This window comes from Petaurus breviceps, unplaced genomic scaffold, assembly GCF_028583685.1.
Source record: "Petaurus breviceps papuanus isolate PSGF00001 unplaced genomic scaffold, PetGlider_PUasm1.0 90644, whole genome shotgun sequence".
Taxonomy (NCBI): Eukaryota; Metazoa; Chordata; class Mammalia; order Diprotodontia; family Petauridae; genus Petaurus; species Petaurus breviceps.
Window position 1 is genome coordinate 5,420,706 of NW_027187298.1, and position 20,569 is coordinate 5,441,274.

The 20,569-nt window shown below is 36.7% G+C and overlaps 1 protein-coding gene across 9 annotated transcripts in view; it reads left to right on the forward strand.

Moving 5' to 3' along the window:
- RNF144A (ring finger protein 144A) overlaps positions 1-20,569 on the forward strand; it is a 161,557-nt gene that overhangs the window by 100,937 nt on the left and 40,051 nt on the right. For all 9 annotated transcript variants that reach the window (XM_069064787.1, XM_069064788.1, XM_069064789.1 and 6 more), the window contains 2 exons: positions 16,868-16,972; positions 17,152-17,212. In XM_069064787.1, the coding sequence (XP_068920888.1) occupies positions 16,868-16,972; positions 17,152-17,212 (166 nt within the window). The remainder of the gene's footprint in view (positions 1-16,867; positions 16,973-17,151; positions 17,213-20,569) is intronic.

Sequence of the window (20,569 nt, forward strand, 5' to 3'; positions counted from 1 at the left end):
GAGAGAGAGAGAGAGAGAGAGAGAGAGAAATCATTCATGGAGACAATTGTTTTGCTTTACTGTGCTGACTTAAAAAAACTTTTTCTTTTCTTTTTTCCCCCATTAGAATAGGAGGGAGAGAAAATAGATTTCTATTAATAAAAAAAGAACTTGGAGAGGTGGTACAGATCTGTAATGTTGCATATACTTTAAGATGAAGTCACCTTATATTAATTTAACATAATTGTTTTATTATTTTAAAATAGACCTCACAAAGTAGGAATGATCTGTAAATGTTTTTCATGTAAAAGCAAAATCCAGTAATAAAACTTCCCCCAAAAAGATTCAATGTCAGAGGGAAGAGTGATGTTAGATGTGATAAAGCTTGCATGTGTTTTTAACAGTGTTAAATATCAGATGAATTCTGTTCAATCCCACCTATAAATATATAGAGTATTTCAAATGCATCTAATGCTGTGTGGAAGTCTGACCTCAAAGCCATCATGCTCCACAGATATAAGAAATAAAACCTTAATGATCTCCCAACTAATGATTAAACTAGCCCTAATGAAGCTTGGAAGATAGCAATTTAAAAGTGTACACCTGCCTTCTGACCTTCAATCCCCTTTCAGAGTCATAGAAATATTATCCCAGTTAGCTAATTTGTAGCCTAATGAGTTCATTGCATTTTTATGTGTTCCTTTTTCAGACAGTAGAAAAGCAAACCTTCCTGTTAAAATAGTTTGCTTTTAGAGCCTAGAATTCCAGAGCTAAGAAAACCATAGTAGTGATTATTTTGGTTCTTTACAATAGCAGCAATATAAATACTTATCCCCATCTAATTGCTTCCCATGCATTCTGTATACAAAACCATCTCCACATATGTTGTCTTAAGACATCCATCCCCCAGACACCATGAATTCCTAAGAGTTAGAGTCAGTTCTGCACAGGCAATGACCACAACCAGCCTTGTTTGTTGTCAGTCATGACTAGGAAAGCAAATCTCTTTTCTTTTTTTCATTTTAGAAAAAAGGCAGTGTTTTAGAAAGAACTGGACTGGAGACCTGGCTTCAGCTTCCAGTTCAGACATTATTAGCTGTGTGACTTTGCATGAGTCATTTAACCTGAGATTCTATTTCCTTAATGGTGAAATGAAAATAATACTTGTCCTACCTATCTTGAAAGAAAATTGAGAGGAAGATGCTTTATAAATCTTTAAGTGTTGTTTATGTGTATTATCTATATGTATGTGATGGTTTGGGGGGGGTGGTGATGGTGGTGATATAGGATGTGGAATGGGAAAAGGGGGGGAGGTCTAGTTCTAGGATTTCATTGGTATAGCCAACTCCTTAAGTTAAGAAAGTTCCTGTTCCCCTGCAAATTGAAGTCTTAGAGGAAGTGTTGCCCTAGAGAAAGTTCAAGGTTAGGTATCTTATTTATATACCTTGTGTGTCTAAGACCAGGTCTCTATCCACTATTCTACACTTATTCTATAAATTCTACTGGTATTTTTAAAAAATAATTAAGTTTAAACTTCTGATTTTATAAAAGTTGTTTATGTTTTTTAATGATACATACTTATATGTGTATTATCCTGCATAATTTCACAATTTGTAGTATTTTGCATTTGCATTTTACATATGTGTGTATGCCATGTATGATATACATATATTTACCACATATACATATGTATGTATGTAATATGAACTCACATTTGTGTAGTACTTTAACGTTTACAAAGTGCTTTCCTTGGATCAACTTTGTGAGATCGGAAGTGCAAAAAGCAATATCCTTGTTTTCTATATGAGGAAACTGAGGCTTTTAGAGGATCTCTCTGTGTTAAAACACCTCTAAGTCCATGCTTTTTTCTCTTCTCCTCCTCCTCCTCCTCCCTTTTTCCCCTCCCCCTGCTCCTCCCACTCCCACTCCCCTTCTTTTTTTCTCTTTCTCTTCCTCCTCCTCCTCTTCATTTCTTCTCCCTCATCTCTCTTTCTCATTGTATATGGTTTGTCCTACCACTAACTACCTTTAGAGTTGTCCTTTTGTCTAGTGTCATAGAGATTATGGAATTTAGAGTTTAGAAGGCATGTGAGAGATCATAGGCCAGTCTCTTTAGTTGATAAATGAGGAAATCAAAAACCCAGAGGAATCTAATTGGTCACAGTAGGAAGAAATAGTGGGACAAGGTTTCAGTATCAGGTCTTGTGTCTCTAGACAGCATCATGCAGTGCAAAGACCTTGGGAAATGGAGTAATTCTTCCTCTGCTACTTCTTGCCAATTTTATCTTTTTAACCTTCCTGGTCCTCAGTTCCCTCATCTGTAAAATGAAGGGATCAAATTAGCTCACCTATCAGACTCCTTCTGCTTTAAATCTAATGCTTTTTCTGCTTCCTGGGCCCCTTACTCTATCCTATCACAAACTCAGTTCTTTGATTTGATTTCTCATGTTGCTTTTTCATGCAATAAATGTAACCAGCCTGCACTCCATTATGAGGCCATTTATTTTCCAAGGTTAGGCTGGTTTAAGCTTGAATTGTAATCTCCTTTAACCCAGGGTCTAAAACTTTACCAAACTTGCCTGTGGTAGGGAGGATTGAGATAGAGGAGAAAACATGTGAGCTGGCATTTTCTGCTCTTTCTAAGTCCTCTTATCACTTTCCCTCAACCAACTTCAGCAGTGGCAGCCAATCCATAGGAAAGTGATTGTTCATTGGGACAGGACATTAGCACTAGAACCAAATTTCATTCCAAATACTTGCTTCAAAGTCTGCTACCAGTGATGAGCATGGATTTAGAATTGGAAGAGCCCTTAGACATCTGGTAATGAGAACAAGAGTAGACAGGAGATAGGGAAGGATAAGATCAAAAGACTGGTATAAAATAGCATATTTTCCAATTAGAATGTTGGGCAGGCAACCAAGGCAATGATTGGGGTCTAAGGTAATAAGACTTTTGCGAGCAGAACAGAAATCCACTGCCTAAAACAGAGACATGAGAGGACAATGGGACCACTGAGGAATAACAGTTTCTTTTTATATAGAGAGTTTATAAAACCAAGTCCTTATACTATACTCATTCATAGTTCTAGCACTTTTCTTGGGTTCCTAAGTTTTTAAGTTTCAAAGCTGGATTTGAACTCAGGTTTCTTAATTTTAATTCCTTTGCTATTTCCACAGGACAGTACCTCAGTACTGACTTTCTTAGTGCACTCTTTGTGGAGGAACGAATTAAATGCCTCCAGCTAAGGGGTCCAGAGAACTGTAAGGATCTGGAGCAAGATCATGAGGGCTATGAGCTTTAAGTTGGAGAGATCATTGTGAAGAACTGAGGGAGTAATTAGGTTGGTGTCCAGACCTTAGAAGAGAAGCTTGAGCTGGGTCTTTGACAAGGAGCAGGATTCATGTACTGACAAAGGAAAAAAAGAGCCTTCTAGGTAGGGGAAACCATGTGAACAAAGGTTTTATGGCACAATCCCCCACCTTAGAATTTTTAGGGAACTCTAAATAGATGTCTCTGGCCAGAGTAGAGAGAGATTGTGCAGTGACTCAGAGAGTCACTCTGGTTGGGTACCCTGGAGACCCAGGTTTATATCCTAGCTTGCTGCTCATCCTCCATTTTCAAGGAGAACCAGTGACATACTGGGTGATTATCCTGGTTTAGCTCTTATATTACTTGACTTCTGATTCTAAATTTTCTCAAGTGAAAAATAAGAGATTATAACCCTTATTTGCACTACTTAGTATATGGGATATCCAAATGCTTTGGATATTTTAAAGGCTATAAAACATAATGGCAATGATAATGTTGGAAAGACCATATTTTCTCTGGGGAGAAAAATGTTGATATCTTCTCATTTTTTTAAACAAACATCTTTGTGAAATTCATTCTGTGGTTTGTTAGCAAAAATGGAGTCCCTACAGTATGGAGAAAGTGTAATGCCTTTAGTGAAAGGCACTGCAGAGGTTTCCATGTATTGGCAAGGTTTGTTACAAGTTCTCATGGCTGCTGAGCAAGCCTTCTTTCCCTAGGGAACTAGTAGGAAGCTTGGTATAATGCAGCATTGCTGAGTGCTGTAGATTCTATCAGTCCCTTTGAAAACAGCTGCTTTAGCAAGGGCTCAGAATGTCACTATATGGTTAGAATCCAGGATTGCTGGCTGTCATAGCCTATGGCTATGTGTTGAACAGTGAATTTCAATTTTGTTTCCAAAGAAAATCAAAGGTGGAGATAACATCTTAGAGATCATCTCCTTGAATTCATTAATTTTGCAAACTGAGTAATAAACAATAAGTAGCAAAGTCAGAATTTCAACCCAGATTTTCTGACTTTATCAACATAGTTCTTCTCTTGTTTCATACTCCTTTGCTCTCCTGTTGAAATGGATGTGATATTTTTTCAGATACATGCATTTGCACTACATATCTTAGACAGCATATCCATTCAATATGCTTTGAAGTATGGTAGGCCCAGTGTTGGGGAGGAGGGGGAACCAAAAAACAAAACATGGTTTGTTTGAATCTGAATTCAGATGCTTTCAAGTTGTTTGACCCTGGGCAAGACACTTAAGCTTATTTTATCCTGTTTACTCATCTGAACAGTTGTTGTGAAGATCAAAATGAGAAAATATATATGTAACACACTTTGCAAACTCTAAATAACTTAAAAATGCTGGTTATTACCTCCTTCAAGCAGATAATGCCCTGAACAGTCTAGTAATATTTCAATGAAATATCAGGTCTATTTCGCCACTTCTGCCTCTTGCTCTCTCTCCCAAAGTACTTAGCAGATGAACACTTCAAAATCCATAGGAGAGAAGCCTAAATCCAGGTATTAGAAAGGTTAGAGGACTAGGTTCATAGGTTCTAGAACTGGAAGGCACTTCAGAGATCATCTAGTCTACCTCACTGCCTCTCTTCACTTCTACTTTACGCATGAGGAAACTGGGTCCTATAAGAAATGCTTGACCCAAGGTCACATAACTAAAAGAAGACAGTAGAACTTAGATTCAAACACAAGTAGCCTGGGGGTGGTTTTATTTATGCTGGATGGTAGAAGTTCATATACAAAGATCCATGTGTGTGGAGCATTTTCTGGCCTGCATATTATTTCACGCTTTGATATGTTGTTTTCTTGTCATTGTTTTCCTAGCCCAGATTCAAGGAAACCTTTGGTTAATATTTGTTTAAATGAAATTCTCCTCTGCCTTTCATGCATATATGGATTATAAGATTTAAAGCTAGAAGGGGCTTGACTTCTGAATTTTATAGGCAAGTAAATTAAGGCCCATGGAGAAGATATGACTTATCCAGGGACCCAGATGCTTAGCTGGGATTCAAATCCCAGGTCTCTGACTGAATTTTTTTTCTATTATGCCACACTGCTTGACCAAAAAAAAAAGACCCATTAGCTTCTGTCCTGTTGATCCTCCAATTTACCATCCATTCTAGGATTCTATCAGTTATCTCATGGAGGCATTTATTTCCATCCTTGCAGGACTTGTAATTTCATCAGCATGGATACTTCCTCCATAAATGTATACTGTGGTCTCCATAGATCACAGTCATGAGTTTCCATAGCCAAAGAAATTAATTACTGCGTGGTAAACCTGGTAATGAATCTCTCTGAACTCTGGTCCTCACATAAAACATCTAGTCTGTCACCAAGCCTGCACCTCAAGCATGATAGATAGCATTTTCCAAAGAACCCAAGGTCATCTGCAAGGTGATCTCAAGACAGCAGTGTAGAACTTTGGAGAAGGCATTATACGAGATTTTCAAATTTAAATGAAATGACATTATTTTGATTAATGGACACACCACTTTTAGAAGAAAGGATCAGAGTTGCATTTAGATCATGAGCTCCTTGATTACTTTAGCTTTGCTTTTTAGCCCTATTAGTAGGTCCTTAATATATGCTTTGACTTCTCAAACAGTCAAAGGAAAAAAAACAGAGTGTTATATGACAAGAGGGACTGGGAGTGATATTGTTTCTTAAAAGCTCATTAATATTGACTATTACATTACTTTTTACTTTAGTTATTCCTCTCTGAATGGTTTCAGTAGGAAAATATACCCCTACTTGCCATATCTTAGTTTTTATCCCATCTTTAGAGTACCTTTAATGTGAATGGTTCACCCTTACTGCATGTCAGGCCCAATAAAGTTACGATAAAGGGTGGCCAGGTAGCACAGCGAGTAAGAGCACCGGCTCCAGTGTCAGACTGACCTGGAGATCGAATCCCAGGCTCAGACACTTAGCACCCACCCAGAAACACCTGGCTGTGTAACCTTGAGCAAGTTACTTAACCCCAATTGCTTAGGGGCGGCCAGGTGGCTCAGCGAGTAAGAGCACTGGATCCAGTGTCGGGATGACCTGGATCAAATCCGGGCTCAGATACTCAGCACCACACCCAGAAATAACTGGCCGTGTAACCTTGAGCAAGTTACTTAACCCCGATAGCTTAAAAAAAAAAAAATAAAGTTACGATAAAAGATTTAAATGTTGCAAGTAGATTTTAATCTTGTTCCTTTAGAAACTCTTTGTTTCAGGAACTTTTTAAATTTTCCTTCTTATTTGGACAACATGTACACATAATAGTGTTCCCTTAGCTAAAAGAATCACCCATATCCTATTGAATAAATATCAGTTTAAGGGATTTTGTTTCTTATGGATTAATTTGTCAATTAATTAATACATTTCTTAAACATCCATTAAGTCAGCCATGTCAGGGCCTAGCCAGCTGAGTCTTGTCATTTGCTCTGCCATAGCCTACCTCTCCTTACCAAGAATAGTGAATCTTAGCTCTGGACCTCCAGAAACCCCCCATCCCTGACTCTCACCCCACTGTAGACAGCCTCCTTAGCTTTGAGTTACTTCATAAAGCACAATTTACTGGATTTGAGGGTGAGTCAGTCATTTATCATTTCAGGCTTCTCTATTTGGTCAGTTTCAGAGCATATTTTCAGGACATCCCATCCAACCCTCCACCAGACACTAGGACCCTAAATAGCAAGATAATTTTGCCATTTGCCCTGCTACCTCCCATATACCATTCCCTTGCTTTCCACCTTTTCTGTTGGGAATGATAATCAGATCAACATTTGAATTTTACCATGGCTACTGGAAATATTATTACAATCTACTGTTCCACTCACCACCCATGAGTGGCTAGAACAAAGCTTCCTTTCCTGGCCACTACTTCCTGATATGAGTTATATCCCCTAATCGAATTTAAGCTTTGTGGAAGCAGATATGGTTACACTTTTGTATTTGTATCCTCAGTGCCAAGTAACAGTGTGTAATTCATGGTGTACTAAAATATTTGTTGATTGATTGATAAGGGAGGCACCATGGTATTAGATAAAGAACACTTAATTTGGAGTTAGAAGATTTTTATCTGAACCTCAGCTTTGCCACTTGCTACCTGTGTTACCCAGGGAAATTCACTTTCCATTTCTAGATATTCTCATCTATAAAGTCCCTTCCAGCCCATATTCTTATGTTCCTACTATGTGCAAAATACTGTACTAGGAAATATTATAATGAAGACAATTCTCTCATGTGGAAGGGTTAGAGTTATTTTAAAAAATGATTTATTAGGACTATTGGAAGTGTTCTGATGAAGAAACTCTTCTTGTTCTCCCCCTCTCTCCTCTCAAAGCCTTGTGGATCTTGTGGACTGTGTTCTCATTAAAATAGACATAAACAGCATGTCCTCCATGCCTTAAGTGTTGACAGAGCAGACCTTATCATTGATGTTTGGATCCTTAACCCAGTTGTATTAAATAGCACAACAACTAGCATGTACAACAAGCTTTTTTTGGTATGCTATTAGTGATAACTAAAGGAAATGTGACAATTTATAGGACGTCCTGCCTCATATGATGTCCTTCTTTTTATTGTTGTAGCAAACTACTGCCTGCAATTGTTAAAACAATGTTTTAAATTTAGACTTTATTGCGAGCCTCTTAGAAGATGATGTTAGAAATACAAAACTTTTGAAAATAATGTCTTGCTCACTGGGCACCTCTATCAGTTTTTAGTAGGGTGTCTTTATCAGTTACTTGGACTGTTCCTGTTAATTCTAGAGGGAGCCACTTTTTTGGACCGGAGATGTGCTGAGATACAGAGAACATGGGCACCCATCTTGTTTAAAACTCTACAGACTAATAACAGAAGTTCATATAACACAGCTTGCTCCTCACAAAATCTATATGAGGGAACACCATTATTTCTACTTTAGAGATGAGGAAAATGTAGGTTAAATGACATTCTTAGTTAAGTGATGAACTGATGTAGGAAAAGGTGCTAAATTGTGACATCAGAAAACATTGGTATGAATCTCAATCTGGTTTTTTACTGTGTGACCTTGGATGAATCTTAGCACCTCAGTGGGCTTCAGGATAAAATCAAAAGTTGTGACTAGATGGCTTTTGAAGTTCATTCTAACTCTAAATTCATGGAGCTATGAGCTATGTCTTCTGATTCTAACTTCAATCCCCTTTTCTCTATGTCATGCTACCTCTGAAAGTCAGGATGGGGAGATTTTCATGGCATTTTTGATCAGACCACTGACCTCTCTACCTTCCTTTAAGTCCCAAATAAAATTTTACTTTCTGTAGGAAGCCTTCCCTAACACCTCTTAATTCCAGTGATTTCTCCCTTGTAATTATTTCATATTCGTCCTGTATATAGCTTGATTTGTGTATGTTTGCTTGCATGTGGTTTTTCCTGTTCGATTTTAAGCTTCTTGAGGGGAAGTATGGTCTTTTGGCCCTTTTTTTATCCCTATTGCTTAGCAAAGTGCCTGGCACATTTTATTGATTGATTAATGTCTTTATACTGTATCATCATGCTAAAGGTAAGAAGGCCATCTTTTTCATGGAAAAGTGAGAATGCAGATGGAGCATATCAATAAAAAGAGAACTGGATCCATTTACAGCCTGTTTTTCAGTGTCAAGAGTCTCTGTGAGTTAGTTTATTCATAATTATTATTAATTTAATTATCCATTAATTAAGCTGATATTGATTCAATTCAGCAAACATATGGACAGATGGTCTGCATGAAAGAATAGTTAAAATTTGGAAAGGTAAAGTGGGACAAGTTATATAGGTCCTTGAATGCCAGGTTTATGAATTTGGATTTTATCCAGTGGCTAAAGAGGATTCATTGACATTTTTTGAATGGAAAAATGACACAGAGACATCAGTGTTTTGAGAGGATTAATCTCTCAGAGATATGAAAAATAGAGTGAATTTAATGAGATTTTTATGGATGGAAATAAATAATAGGAGTACTGAGGCACTAAGTCCTGGGTGGGATTGACTGCCCACTTGTGATTCTCTTGGAGAACATGGTGACAGGCTTGAAGGTGCAAAAAGCATAAACTAGACATTTCATTTGAATGGCAGTATGAGATATGTACCATAGCAGTATATAAATTTAGAAAAGCATATATCTTCCCAATATCCCCCCCCTTTTTTTGGAAGGAATGGAAAAAGCAAAGCCAAAAAGTATATTGTGCTTCATCATACTTGTAAAGAACTGCAGCTTACAATTTTATTACACGGCTTTACTATGACCTTTTTTTGCTCTTCAAAATATTCAAACTCTTTACAACATTAGGTTGTTGAATCATACCGAGTCATTCACTCAGAGCCTTCTAGGAGCTTAATTAGAGCTTGCTGGCATAAAAAGTATGTGCCTTCTTTATAAAAGGCAGCAGAGTGTTGTGGGGAGAGAAAGGGTGGTTTAGGCTCTTGTTGAAGACTGAGATCAGAAACTAGCTATTCTGGGAATGAAGAAAGTATCAAATCAAATGAATTCAAGGCATTGTGGCTGTTAGTAACCTAGTGAGTAGCAAAATTATGTTAGCATTTCATAAGCAATGGCACATTGAGAATAAGTTGAGAGAACCAAAATTGAATAATCCCAGTCAAATTGAGAGAAGATAGTAATAGATTTTATACTTTTTTTCATTTTCTTTGTATCATTTACTATGTTTTATAAATGAATATTTATTATTATAAAGTGATCATTTTTGTCATATAAATTAATGTGTGTCCCTCTCTTGTCTCTCCTGTCCCTGCCATAGTAAATAGAGCACTGTGTTAGAGTCAGAAAGACCCAAGTTCAAATCCTGCCCCAATATTTGTATGGCCCGGGACAAATCACTTAACCTCTCTGAGCCTCAGTTTCCTCCTCTGAAAAATGAGAGGGTTCAGCCCAGTACTAAATCTAAGATCCTATAAACTACCTTAACCTCCTGTCAAAGCTAAACAAGCAACAAATCATGGGATGACAAGTTCTGGAAGTCTGGAGGAAGATGGCAAAAAGCTTACTTTATTTAGACTGACCCTCAAGTTGTCAAAAACAACACAAGAATAATAATTAATAATAACTAACTAACAAATACAGTGCTTGCTGTTAGAACACAGTTCTGATGGTTCTGAAGTTCTGGCTTTTGTCACATTGGCCAGTTTTCTGAATTGAAGCATTCCTTGGTATACTGGCTGTCACAAATTTCATAGAAGGAAGTAGCATCATAGGATTTAGAGCTGGAAGAGACTTGAAATGATCTTATCTAATCCTAGTCACCTTGGCCCACCACCTTGTTTTCATCCTTAATTCCTTGTACATCCCACCTATTGACCCACTGACAGATCTTGCTATTTCCACCTTTATGAGATCACTAGGGTACACCCCCCTTCTCTGAACTAATGTCACTGAAACTGTGATTCAGACCATCAGTTCTTGCATTTACTATTGCAATAGCCTTTTTATTTTGGTTTAAATTTATTTACTTTTAGTTTACAACATTAAGTTCCACAAACTTTTGAGTTCCAAATTTTCTCCCCTACCTCCCCCCCACCATGGTAGCATGCAATCCAATATAGGTTCTACAAATACCTTCACATTAAACATCAATCAAGTTGTAAAGGATTATAACCAATGGAGTGAACAACAAGAAAAAAGAAACAATGAAAAAGATAGAGAACAAGTAGTTTGCTTCGATCCGCATTCAGACAGTGTAATTCTTTCTCTGGGTGTAGATAGCCTTTTCCATCATGAGTCTTTTGGAGTTGTCTTGTAGCCTTGCATTGCTGAGAAGAGCCCAGTCTATCAAAGTTAGTCATCACAGATACCCTGTGTCTGTAATTGTGTAAAATGTTCTCCTGGCTCTGCTTTCCTCACTCAGCATCAGTTTATATATGTCTCTCCAGGTTATTATGAAGTCCATCTGCTCCTCATTTCTCATAGCTCAATATTATTCCATTACATTCATATACCGTAGCTTGTTTAGCCATTCCCCAATTGATGGGCAGCCCCTTGATTTCCTATTCTGTGTCACCACAAAAAAAAGCTGCTATAAATACTTTTGTACATAGGGATCCTCCTCCCACTTGTATGATCTCTTTGGAATATAGCCCTAGAAGTGATATTGCTGGGTCATAGGGAATGCACATTTTTATAGCCTTTTGGGCATAGTGCCAGATTGCTTTCCAGAATGGTTGGATCAGTTCACAATTCCACCAACAACGCATTAGTATTCCAATTTTCCCACATCTTCTCCAGCATTTATCATTTTCCTGTTTTGTCATGTTAGCCAATCTGACCAGTGAGATGTGGTACCTCAGAGTTGTTTTGATTTGCATTACTCCAATCAGTAGTTATTTAGGGCATTTTTTTCCATATGCTTATAGATATCTTTAATTTCTTCCTCTGCAAACTTCCTGTTCATATACTTTAACCATTTATCAATTGGGGAATGACTTGTATTCTTATATATTGCAATAGCCTTTTAACTGTTCTTCCTGCCACAGATCTCTCTCCATTCCAATCTAGCTGCCAAGGTGATTTTTTTGAGGTATTTGTGAAGATGAGGTCCACTCTATTAAAATATGAAACTATTCCTTATAATAAGAATGAAAGGGAAGGGGGAAGGAAGAAGTATTTAAGTATCTACTGTGAATTTGCTCTTCAAAACAGAATCAAATGAGTAGGTGCCGTTATCCCCATTTTACAGTTTTGGAAACTGTGGCAAACAGTTTAAGTGACTGGTCCATGGACACACGGCTACTAATGTCTGAGGCTGTATTTGAATTCAGGTTCTCCTGACTCCAGACCCAGAACTCTATCCTTTGCACCACTTAGCTGACCCATGTCATTGCCTTGATCAAGGAGCTCCAGTGGCTCCTTACTTCATCCAGTATCAAATGTAAAGTCCTTTGGCATTTAAAGTTCTTTATAACCTGACCCCTTTCTGATTTTCTCTGACCCAGCTACTTTGGCCCGTTTGCAATTCCTTAAGCAGACCACTTAATCTTCCATCTTGGAACCATCTCACTGGCTTTCCTCCATGCCCAGAATGCTTTGTCCTCTTATATCTGTCTTCAAGACTCAGCTCAAAATTCTACCTTCTGGGGGAGGCTTCTTTGGGACTCACAGCTGCTACAGCTTTCTCTTTTCAAATTACTTTCATTTCGCCTGTCTATGTCTTATGTGTACAGAGATATTTATATCTTCTCTCTCCCATGGGAATATGCTTCTTAAGAGCATAAAGTGTTTTTAATTGCCTTTTTTTATATCATTAGAATTTAACAATGTCTGGCACATAGTAAATCTTATCTATCTTATCTATACTGAGACATTTATATGTTTTCTCTCCCATTAGAAGGTGCTTCTTGAAAACAGACTGCTTTAGTCACCTTTATATCCCTAGAACTTCACAGTGTCTGACAAATAGTAAGTGCTTAATTAATAAATGTTGATTGACTAACTGTCCCCTCTCCCATTTTTCGGATAGAGACCTTGAGACACAGATGAGAGAAATAGCCTGTTTGGAGGCATGTAGCTAGAAAGCAGGACAGACATGATTTGAATACTTTTTTTGCTTCAAATTTGGGTTTTTTTCCACTACACCAAGTTGGTGTAGAGTTTATGAAGAGCAAAGCTGTTAAGTCAATTGTCATAATGCCAAGTGGGCAGTTAAATATTCTTTTAACAATGGCACATAGATGCCCATAATGAAGTCCAGGGAAGTGGGAGAGCAGAACAAAAGGATTTGATTGGTCAAAAATCTCTCCTTTATCCCAGCTTTCTGTTCCTGGTTTTTTTTTTATTTTTTAACATTTAATTAGCTTCTATTTTGTATTAGAATCATCATAGAATCTTATTTCGAGTTGGAAAGACTTTAAGGAGTAAGACTAGATGAATTTTCATTGTACAGATGATCAAAACAAGGCCCAGAGTAGAGATTTGACTCGACCAGGGACACACCAATGCTCTTTTTCCTACTCAGTCTTTCTCCAGCACAACCTGGCTTATCCCTCGAGATAGCAAGATTCTTAAAGCCATGTTTGCTGTGTCTAGCACATTCTCTTGGGCCTTCTGTCTAGAATAATTGTACATTAGAATCAAGTGCTGAATCAGCGAGCTGGCTCCAGTTGAGGATTGGGTGGAGAGATGACCCTCCCATGGAATTCCCAGCACAGTCTTTGAGAACCTGGATTCAAGTAAAGCAGTACATTGTCAAGGGCCTGCATCACTCCAAACTTTGAAAGGCCTTGCTTAGCATCTAAAGGTATTCTTAGGTAGAAGGCACCTGGCAAATTCTGGCATTTGGCAGGCTACCCTGAGGTCAATAGACCATGGTAGTCTGTGGTCCACCCATTTCAGTCAGAGGCTGGTCAGCACTTCCCAGTCTTGCCACATTGGCCTGGCTTTTTTACACTCTCCATTGATAGTAAGGCAACCTCCTCCTCGTTGGGAGATATAAAGGACCAAGCAACTTCTGGCTGAGAAATACCAGGAAGAATAATTAATGGACCTCTGAGCTACAGACTGACATTGTTCTCTTTTCAAACACAGGAGCAGGTTGGCTTGATACTGTGGAAGAGGACAATAAAACAAGCCCTGGTTCCTCTATAGATAGTATGTCTTCCCCAAACCTGGTTCTCTTCAATGGTCAGACTGCCCAATCTTATCACACTTTGAGCTACTTCTCCTCTATTGTAGAGGTATTTTTTTCCTCCATCATCAATCTGAAAATTATCCAAGTTCCCAACTCAGCAGTGACACTCCTATGGGTCTGGCCTCTCTGGGACATAGTGGTACCCACAGCTGATAAAGTTGTGAGTCAAACCCCGATACTGACAGACATGGAGAACAAGAGTATCTATTGACTCCTTGCTGTATACTTAATGCCATGTGAGATGTTGTGGGGTAGCAATGGAAAGGCACCCATGAGGAGTTTATCATCTAGTTAGGCAAACATGATAGAGACATGTGAATTCATTTTGTGAACAAGATGGTGTTTTTTTAAGGATCATATTACATATTGATATAAATCAGTGCTAAATTATGAAATCCAGACAAGTACAGAAGGATTTAAAAGAAGGGTAGTCACTGAGGGTGGCATCTTCAGGGAGGGCTTCACAGAGGAAGTAAGAGATGAAATGAGCTTTGAAGGATAAATCACATATAAGTAAGAAAACATGAAAAATGACAAAGGCACAGAGATCACAATGAGCAAATCATGTAATGATGAGCAGATTTACTTAGAAACTCAATTCATTAGTATCTCAGTGTTTCACTTTAGAGGGGAGAGAGAAGGAAAAAAATAAAACATCCACAACAGCAATTTTCCATGTAGTAGAGTTTTAAAATTAATCCCTGTTACTTCCCAATATCCTCTTCTGAAATGTCCCTTGTAACAAAAAGATATAATTTACACAAAACAATCTCACATTTTAACATATGAAAGTATATAGACCTTCTATATCCATAGTCTACTATGTCTCTGTTGAGAGGAATGAAGTAAATTTTGGTATCAGTCCTTGGAAATCAATTGGTCATTGCATTGATCTAAATTTTAATATCTTTTAATATGCTCTGCCTTTACATTATGATCATTTTATTTATTTTCCCCCATGTTCTGCTTTTTTATTTTGTTCATTCAGGTCTCTCCTCTAGCTTCCTTGTATTCATAATTTCTTATGGCATAGTAATACTGTTTAATAGTCATATACCGCAGTTTATTCATTTGTTTCTCAATTGATGGGTACCTACTTTGTTTCTTGTTTTCCTTTCCCACTTAAATATTTATACATACATATATACATAGGGATATATATATATATATATGTGTGTGTGTGTGTGTGTGTGTGTGTGTGTGTGTGTATGTATATTTGAGGCAGCTAGGATGTTGTTAATATTATGACATTATGGATAGGGAGGGTATGCATTCTATTAACAGTAAAATGTAACTTTGTTAAGTTTATATACTCTATTTCTACACAAAAGTCTATGTGGGTTTACATAGAATATGTATGAATTTGACCAATTTTATTTGATCCTTTAAAAATAAGTTTCTGCTTTTAGATTTTCAAATGTAATGTGAGTCATGAGCTTCATTACCTCTGGAGTTGAGATTCTTATTTTTAATGGATGCTGAGGTCTAAATTCTCATCAGCCTTTATGCAATTAAAAAAAAGGATACATATTTCTCTTCTCCAACCTAATCATCCATGTAATGGTGCAAAGGGCCTCTAATGGCAAGGAGTTTTAAATCCTTTTTTGGACAAAAATGACTCCCATCGGTTTTTCCTGATACCCACCCCGCCCCCTTGCTCTTAATGATAGCGCTTTCCCCTTTAGAATTACCTTCATTTTATCTCTTGTTCATTCATAGTTGTTTACATATTGTTTCCCTCATTAGACTGTGAGCTCTTTAAGAACAGGGACTTTTTTTTTTTTACCTTTCTTTGTAGCTCTAATGAATGCACAGTGCCTGGCATAGTAGGGGTTTAATAAATGCTTGTTGACTTCACCACCTTGTCAGTGCCCTTAAATTGTGGAAACTTGAACAGGGCCTCTTATTATATGCTTTTAAAGTTTAATAACTTTGGATTTAAAAATAAAAAGGAGACTGAATCTTAGTATGTATCCAGGAGATGTTGAATTGAAATTGTTAAATTGTTGAATTTAATTATTTGTATTTTATTGTTTATTGGTGTAGTTCTACTTATTTGAAATTGAAATTTTATGAAAACCAAAAACTCACGCCATTTATAGGCATTTTCACTCCCCTTCCCTCATCATCATCCATAGCTAACATTTATAGTGCTTACTCTGTAGGTCTCATGCTAAGTGCTTTATAGTTATTATCTCATTTGATTCCTAAAACAACTCAGAAAGGCAGGTGTTATTATTATCCCCATTTTACAAATGAAGAAACTGAAACAGACAAAGGTTAAATGACTTGTCCAGGGCCATGAAGCTAGTAAACATCTGAGGTTACATTTGAACTCAGGTCTTCCTGATGCCAGCTGCAGTGTTCTATACACCATTCTTAGAGATTATCTAGTACATCTTCCTTTTTCACATTCTGCCCCAAAGTGATCCAAAGATAAATATCCAAAGCTATGTGACTCTGATATTTATTATATCTGAAAATAAATATTTGGAAGTTGGGTGTGATTCTGGAACTACTAAGAATGGCTCATTCTTGATAGGGCTTTTTAAAAAATATCTGAGGCGTCTCAACATGTTTAAAATAGAACTTATTTCTGGAATTACTTCTTTTTTTTCTCTTTGTATCCTTAGTACCTGGAACTTAATAGTCGGCACTTAATAGTTGTTGATTGATTATATAACAAAACTCTTATAAAAACAAAACTTGGATTATTTAGACAGATATTTTTCTGTGATGATATTTTCCCTTGTTTTTTTTAAATAAGTGTTTAATAAATTTAATTTATCTTTTTTGACAACTTGTGGTCATCATCTTCAACACCTGAGGTTCTAATTTTTTTCCCACTAATGACTATTATGTTATTAACAAAATGGAAGAATATTTAAATACATTTTATCTGCTTTTCTTACAGTGCCTGAAACAATATGTTGAGCTGTTGATCAAAGAAGGACTAGAAACTGCAATTAGCTGCCCAGATGCAGCTTGCCCAAAACGAGGTCATCTACAAGAGAATGAGGCATGTTAATAATACAAATGAGTCTTTTAATGCATGAAAATTTATTCCAATTAGATTACCTGGTTGGTTTGCTCTGGCCTATATATTAGCAGCTCTTAAAAGTCATACACATTTAAATATGCCTTTGTTTTTCTTCTAACCTTAAGCTTATTTCTGTTCTTCTTTGTGTTTTTAATTAGATTGAATGTATGGTTGCATCTGAAATTATGCAAAGATATAAAAAGCTGCAGTTTGAAAGAGGTATGTAATTGTCCTTGTACTTGACTACTCCACTTGCTGATTTGTTGTTGGAGGGGGAGGGTGCCAAGGGAAATAGCCCTATGATATTTCATCTTCTGAAATAAAAAATGTTATTTTTCTTGAAATGCCAAATAATAACAATAACATATTAAATTTATGTAGTAATTTAACATTTTCAAAGCCCTTTCCCTATAACAACTCAGTGTGATAGGTACTACAAGTATTATTTTACAGATGAGGAAATTGAGGCTTAGAAAGGTAAAGTGGCCTGTCCATAGCCATTAATTCAGAGCCAGGATTATAACCCAAGGCTTTTCCAAATCCAGGGCTTTTTCGGTTATAGCACTTTGGCTATAAAATGAACCTTTGTAAATCAAAGCATATTTTAAGTCATCTTCAGTGAGCCCACAATCTAAAGGAATGTTATTGTAAATGCCTTTGCAAGGGTAAAAATAATTATTGCAAAGCAAATCATTATCATTACCACCATCAAAATACTTAATGTTTATACAGCACATTAAAACTTGCTAAGTGATTTATATCTATGTTATCTCTTGTGATCACCCTACAGTTTGTTTTGTATAGGTTAGAAAACTCACATAAGGGTGAGGAGATTACATTATACAGTCTGTGATTCCATAATGCCATTGAAGCTATATTCTGTTTTATGATTCTTAGGCTTCTGTCAATGCCATGATTCTATGTTCCCTAAACTGGAATTCTGATGTACTGAATTCTGCTAAAGTGAAATTTACCTAAGGTTATCTGCCCCTTGGAAAGTATATCTTCCAAGCTAAAAGATGATAGGTTTAGAGAAGAAAGCAATCATAGAGTACATCTAGTTCATTCCACTATAGATAGGTAAAATTAGGTCCACAGAAAGTGAGTGACTTGCTCAAGGTCATGCTGTAGCACAAAGAGTTTGAAGTGGGATGTCTCTAGTGGCCTTGTTTCTGTTCTACATGGTCAAAACATCAACAAAAAAGAGCACTGAAATTGGAATCAGAAGTCATGGTTTTCATTCTGACACTCTTTCTTATCTTGGGTAAATCGTTCCCTCTCACAGCTTCAGTGGCCTCATAATGTAAAATTATATAGTTGGCCTAGATTATCTCCAAGTACCTTTCCTACTTTAATTCATGTGATCTGCCAGGAAAAGGTTCCATAATCACTTATTCTGTATCAGTAACCCCCATAGATCACCAATACAGGACCTTAGATGGTGAGTTTTAAAATCAATCGCCTGATAACTTTAGTATACTAAGAATTGAAATATAACATGGTTTTCCTCTAAAGGACATGTTTTTTTTCTTTGTTTCCTGAAAGATGATTCTTCTTTTTTTTAACTCTATTATAGTACACTTTCTTGACTTTAAAAAAATATATCAATTCTCTTTTTTAAAAACAAAACAAATGTGTTGTATCTTGGATTTTAAACCCATTCGTGGTATAGGACAATGAACTGATCATCCACAATTACTTATTTACCCCAAACTTGTCTGTATAATGTTTCTCCAAGTAACTTGAAGTTTCAGAAGTTCTGTTTAGTTGTGCATGTTATAAGAGCTGCATGCTTGATTTGTCTTCACATCCTCAGAGCCTTGCCCATCTTGTTCATCATCTCCTATTAGTATTCAATACTGAATGATGTTTTTAAATCAAAAAACACTTTCAAACATAAATAGAGTACACAGTCAGATTGAAAGCAAATCCTAACTGGTTCTTTTGCCTGGTTGGAAGACACAGATCAGAATTTTGTGAATTTTTTTTAAGTGCTTAAGGGAACATCATTGCCTGTCACAACTTTCTTCCAAAAACAACGTATTTTGCATTTTTGTTTTCCTTTTTAAAAATGGCATTAGAATATGCTTTTTAGGAGTCTATACATTTAGATGGAATCTGTTTTTTTTTTGACGTTTATCATACCCAACACTTTTATCAAGTGGCACACTCTATAAAAAGCAAATATGTTTAAGTATAAAATTAGGTAATCCAGATTGTAAAACTTTTCAAAGCTCCTGTGCAATCATTCTTGAGGGAGAATTTCTCACCAAAAGTGGAAGATTTGGGGGTTACAAGTAAATAAGCTCTTCAGGTTATTGTTTCATTAGACAAGGGAGCTGGATAATTTTTCCTGTCCAAGAATCTTTTGGACCTATTCAGAAATAAAAAATGAGGCCATTTACTTTAACCTAAAAGAAAACAAAGAGTTTTACTTCTCAACACCTAATACAAAATAACTGTTTTTTATTTTTAAACAATACAACAAGCATTTATTAAGTACTTACTGTGTCTGAGCCTATGCTGTAAACACTTGAGTTTACAAAGATTAAAAAAAATGCAGTTCCCGCCCTCTACAAGTTTATATACTAAGGTGGGGAGAAGGTAGCACATCATAAATCAATACAAAACATTGGCAGTGATTTTCTCTTCAATTTAACTTGTGTATACCTTGTTTATATATAATAGTTTGCATGTTGCCCACCCCATTAGTCTCTGAGCTCCTTAAGAAAATAAGACTACAGGACTTTTTTTTTCTTTCTTTTTAAAACATTGAAATTATTTCTAGCTGGCTAAATGTCATTTTATTAAAAGCTCATAAATTCAGAATTCATCAGACCAAAAGGTAGTCTAACCAGGTAAAAAACCCTGAATTCCTATGAATATTTCAAAGAAATTCAGCTTGGTTATTTTTTAAACCAGGCAAAGATCTCTCATTAGACCATCAAAGTTTTAGAAGATAAAGATCCCTAGGAACCTTGTTTTAATAAATAAATGAGCATTATTTATAATTACCATACCAGTAATTTATTTTCTTTTTCCTTTCTTTCCCCTTCCCTGGAGGCCACTGGCAATATGTTCATGGTGTTAAGTGCCTCCCAGAGATGCAGCCTGTGTGACAGGTGAACTGGACCCAAATCCCTTTCACTTTCTGTCTCCCAATGAGAATCTGGCCCACCAGGCACAAGACAGCAAGGCAACAAGCACAGTGTTACCATTGTAGAAACTCAAAAAGTCACAAAATTAAATTAGTTTCCATGGGAACTTCAACTATGGCCTCCTTTCCTTTACCACCCCATTGATAATAGGGCCTGTCATTATGTGATAACATAATGGACAGTGCTATCTATCTGGGCTATTTCTTCCTTCTGGTTGAAAGACCCTGGACTAATATATCCCCGCATAATATACACACTCAATGAAATACAAGCTGGGCTGGAAAAAAAATGTGGTCCACTTATGTTCTCTGGGGCATTGGAAATTGAATGGAAGTGGAATGCATTTGAAATGAGTAGCCCTAGGTCCAAGTCATGGTTCTGCTTCTTTTTACTGGTGTGACCCTGGGCAAATCACTTC